Source organism: Berghia stephanieae, chromosome 9 (assembly GCF_034508935.2).
Source record: "Berghia stephanieae isolate SIO BIC M18660-M18661 chromosome 9, UCSD_Bste_1.3, whole genome shotgun sequence".
In the NCBI taxonomy this organism is placed as follows: Eukaryota; Metazoa; Mollusca; class Gastropoda; order Nudibranchia; family Aeolidiidae; genus Berghia; species Berghia stephanieae.
In genome coordinates this window covers 28,530,730-28,535,852 of record NC_088368.1, presented here as the reverse complement: position 1 = coordinate 28,535,852, position 5,123 = coordinate 28,530,730, and the positions used below count along the sequence as shown (strand labels likewise).

The 5,123-nt window shown below is 35.0% G+C and overlaps 1 protein-coding gene across 1 annotated transcript in view; it reads right to left on the bottom strand.

Moving 5' to 3' along the window:
- LOC144979986 (uncharacterized) overlaps window positions 1-4,265 on the bottom strand; it is a 34,482-nt gene extending 30,217 nt beyond the window's left edge. Inside the window, exons 1-2 of the mRNA XM_078927400.1 lie at window positions 4,138-4,265; window positions 2,125-2,610 (exon numbers count right to left, since the gene is read on the bottom strand). Coding sequence (XP_078783526.1) covers window positions 2,125-2,467 — 343 coding nt within the window. The 5' untranslated portion in view covers window positions 2,468-2,610; window positions 4,138-4,265. The remainder of the gene's footprint in view (window positions 1-2,124; window positions 2,611-4,137) is intronic.
- Between the last annotated feature and the right edge of the window lie 858 nt (window positions 4,266-5,123).

Below are 5,123 nucleotides of genomic sequence, written 5' to 3'. Positions count from 1 at the left end.
TTCCGTCTAAATGCCCGGTGATAGGGAAGCGAATATAAAGGGCATACAGCATAGCCTTCGTTAATCGCATAGCTTGCCCTTGAAATAACGAACAGAAAGTGACAAGCGAGTTGTTAGTATATTCAAGGCAAGGAAACCAATGATCTCGTTGGTTGTACTATTGAATACAACTGACTTTTCATTTTCTCTTTGATGGTCATCACCTTGTATTGTCACGTATTAATTTATTTATGTATTTATTTATTTATTTTGGCCAGATGAATTCATAGATTGGTATCCTGTTTTTCACAAGAGTAAAAACAATGTAAAAGGTCTGAAAACTTTTGAAAAGGAACGATTAACGCCTTTTCTCTGAAGTGCCGACGGAGTTTGATTTTCTGGTGGTGATAATTGGATTCAATAGTCTGATGTCACGTCGCCCAGCAATGGCGGCCATCGTGGTTCTAAACAAAGAAAATCGTTACTTTTTTATTCTTCATGCTGGCTAGAACATTTCATATGTCTTGTGATAATAATGTGTGTAAAAGTCAAAACATGATCAGTATTTATGTTTTTTTTAACCCCTGGATACGCTTTTATGCTCGTCGGAGAAATATTTCATAAGGGCGTCCACCATTGTTCCGATAGTTTAGAGCCAGTTACTAAGTTACCATGCGTCATTACGAGGGAAGCGTATTCCAAACCAAGGGTCCAGGTTTATGAAAAGACATTATATCGCCGAAACCTTTCATTTTTGTTTATGGAATTTGAAATTGTTGAAATTTAAAAAAAGTTCCTATCGATTGATCTTCGAGATTATCATGATAATAATAATATTATAATATTATTGTTATCAATATTGGTCGCTAATTTTCCTCAGATCCTGAAATGAGTGGCTAATGATTTCGCTTCAGTTAACGTGTCACAACACTTTGGATTGTATGAAGACTAATGAGTTGGTATGCACTGCGGTGTTATGGGAAAATAATGGAGGGAAATGACAAGTCTCAAACATCACTCCCTCCTTTCTCTGTGTCCTGCCCCCCCCCCCCCAACCTCTTCGCTGATTCTGTTTATCTGTCTGTCTTTCCATTTCTCTCTCTCTCTCTCTCTCTCTCTCTCTCTCTCTCTCCTCTTTCTCTCTCTTTCTCTCTTTCTCTCTCTTATATACATATATACACACACACCACACACACACACACATATATATATATATAAATATATATATATATATATATAATACATTATAAATTAGTCGTCGATCTGGAGTTATTTTAGTAATTTTATTGTTTTTTGTTGTTGTTGCTGGCTGACGAAGAGTCTTGAGCCCGAAACGTTCCATATTTGGTATTTTGTTCTTTTTTGTTTGTTTGTTTTGGAGCTGTTATAATTCATTTTTGTTTATTGCTTTTACAGTCCACAGCTTCTATCAGCTTTGTATCATTTTGGCCAAGAAGAAGCGATTTTGGGCCAATATCTAAATGTGTTTATTACATTTTTTTATTTATATTTATTTTTCAGAGTATGGCAGTACAAGGTAGTCTTTTTTTTTTCCAACCGCCACGTTCGTCCTCTAGTGATTAGGTAGCCAGTTATATCGGAACAGGCTGAAATTGGATCGTGATAGATAAGTGGCGTCTAATCAAAACGATAACAAACAATATTTTTTACCTTCCTTTTAATTCTACAAGGAACCAGGATACCTCCGGCTCCATGAGCCTTATTGCACTAAAGGACATAATATTCTGCCGTACCATATTTAAAAACTTGGCCAGAAAACTCGTCCTTCAAATATCCATAGATTTTAATTACCCTCATCTTGGCAAACACTCTCAAACCTGGGACTTCGCCAAGATGAGTGTCTTTTAAATCGATCGATATTTGAAGGACGAGTTTTCTGGCCAAATTTCTTAATATGTTTTTTCCAGAGTACGGCAGTATTATTATTATTATTATTATTATTATTATTATTATTATTATTATTATTATTATTATTATTATTATTATTATTATTATTATTATTATTATTATTATTATTATTATCATTATTATTATTATTATTATTATTATTATTATTATTATTATTATTATTATTATTATTATTATTATTAACACTTACAACATCAGGAGTTAGAATGGGATTACCTTTCGCCTTTACTTTCTTTTTCTTTTTTTTGGACTGGCGGTTTCGACTCGACGAAAAATTGTAATCGTCGGTTGTAAAGGACGCGGTGGCAGAGGTCAATCTGACGTCATCGCTTGATTGAAGACTGAATGACGATGTCTTTTCATTGACGTCACCATACACAGTTTGACTTGATGACGATAATATGATATCATTGCTGACGTTGTCATCTAGAGAATACGGATTGATGGAAGATGACTCAAGACCATCAGGAATCTGCGAGTTTGGTGAGGTGTCTTTCCTCTTTTTCTTCTTCTTCTTGCTCTTTCTCTCGCCTCTCGAGGCACGCACGCAACTCAACATTGTTCGATTATGAGTTTTGAGTTACTCTCCTTTGCTACAGTAGGCTAGTTGATGTTTGTAGATGGTACGGGATTTGTTGATCACAGAGACAAAATATTCATATCATGCGCGCTTGTAGTTGATGTTTACAGATTTTTCTGGATCTGCTGATCAAAGAGACAAATATATTATATTATGTGTGTTTGTATTTGATGTTTCCAGATAGTAAAAAAAATTAGAGCTTTTTATATAGCGCAATATCCACTACATGTCCTCAAAGCGCTTTACAAAGGGTCCCTGACCAACAGCAACACGTAACATGTAGAACCAGACACGACGCCTGCTGTTCGGCGATATTACAATTTTTCCGACAGAGACAACGCTGTTGACGGCCAGGTACACATTTTACACCTGAGTACGGTGAGAGAATGTGAGTAAAGAGTCTTTTACAAGGACTCAACTATGCGCCGAGCGAGACTCGAACCCAGGACCTTCCGATCAGAAAGCGAGTGTCATACCACAAGACCACATAGCCGCATAGTACCGGATTTGCTGATCGGAGAGACAAATTAAATATACAAATTACGCGTGTTTATAGTTGATGTTTACAGATGGTTCCGGATCTGATGATCGGGAGCCAAATATAGACATAATATATGCGTGTTTATGAATAAAAGTGACCCACCGCCTTTAAGCGGTAATATATCGGGGTGATTTAATAAGTACTGAAAAATACATTTATAGAGAAAAATAAATAATTTAACCTGGCTGAAGTTTGTGTGTTTTATTAATAGGATAAATAAAATAATCACAGTGCGGAAAACAAACTAAGAAACAAAATAAAAATAAAATTTAAAATAAAAAGAAAAGAAAAACCAAAAAAAAAAAAATAAAAAACGAAAAAAAACCCCCAAAACAAATTTAAAAAACAAAAAAACAAAAAACCAAAAAAAAAAAAACAAAAAAAAAAAAAGAAAATTCGCGAAATTCCAGGTTAGATAGTTTTTTCCAAGAGGAGGGTTACTTAAATCGATCGATATTTAAAGAACGAGTTTTATGGCCAAATCTTTAAATACATATTTTTTACCAGAGTATGACAGTAAACTTGTTAAAGACGAATGTCTTTAGTGGTTAGTATTTTCATCATCTATCTAATTTGGTGACAAAGGTGAAGATCCGAAACGTTTGCATTTTTTGTCTTTGTGAATTAAATTTCCACTTTTCATTGTTTCCCATTTCTACTTTTACGAGCTTCAAGAAGCAACGATCTGCATTGATTAACTACAATCCACCTGCACTTATTTGTAGATATGATATCAGAAAGAGAGAGGGTTAGATAAGGAGAGAGAGAGAGAGAGAGAGAGAGAGAGAGAGAGAGAGAGAGAGAGAGAGAGAGAGAGAGAGAGGGATAGATAGATAGATAGAAAAATAGATAGCTAGCTAATTAGATAGATTAGATAGATAGATAGAGGTAGATAGATATAGATAGATAAATAAATAGAGGGTGTGAGAGAGAGAGAGGGAGAGATAGATAGATAGATAGATAGATAGAGAGAGAGATAGAGAGAGAGAGAGAGCGAGAGAGAGAGAGAGAGAAAGAGAGAGAGGGGGGGGGGGGGGGGAGGGGGGGGGGGAGGAAGATATCACACAACAACAACAAGGAAATTTTGACCAAAAATGAATATACTAACCTAGAGTAATCAGACGCTAATCTTACACGATGGAAGAGACATGAATTTTCCCCTCTGATTCTATTGTTGTTCTTTTTTCTTTTTCTTTTCAACTTGAAAATCAACTAGAGTTATCTCGGAACCAGTATGAAGAAGAACTTCCGTTCAATAATAAGTCAAATACCAATAAATGAACCAAAAAACAGTAATAGAGGAAATTTGCTCGTGCGGTCCTCTTCCTGGCGGACAGATCTGGTCAGTATTTTATTTAAACTTATAACATCAACATGTGAATTATTTGTCGTGATAAAAAAAATTCCGTGAGATATAGTGAAATATCCACTAAACGTGATCAATGCGCTTTACAAGGGGTAAAGCCAAAAGCAACACTTAACATAAATAGGACGAGTACAGACGCCTGTTAGGCGATATTACATTTTACTTACAGAGACAACGCTGTTGACGGCCAGATACTCATTTTACACCTGAGTACGACGGTGAGAGAATGTGCGTAAAGACCCTTTTCCAAGGACTCAACTATGCGCCGATCTGAAGGCGAGTGTCATAACACATAGCCACATGATACGTTCTATTATCATACTTTAAAGACATAAAAAGACATATACAAAAAAAAAAAATAAAAAAGGGAGAAAAACAAAGATTTGTTTGCATTAAATAATAGATTTTATAGAGATATGACCTGAAAAAAAAAAGCAAATTCAAAGTTGCAACTCATCGTCTCAAAACGGTATTAATTGTGAAAAGCGGTGAAAAAAAGTTTTTAACTCTCTCCTTACCACCTACAGAAAAATCGTCACATTTGTTACGACACAAATACGCATTTTTCTTATTCAGAGTATCTTGTACATCACAATGATCTTTGTTTAATTAATAAGAACATAAAGTTGTTTTGTAGAGAGATTGTTTGAGTTTAAATAATCTATTTTTGTGCTGCGTAAGCCTGCCTTTTTGGGGAAAATACTGAAAATGATCGGTAAGGAGAGAGT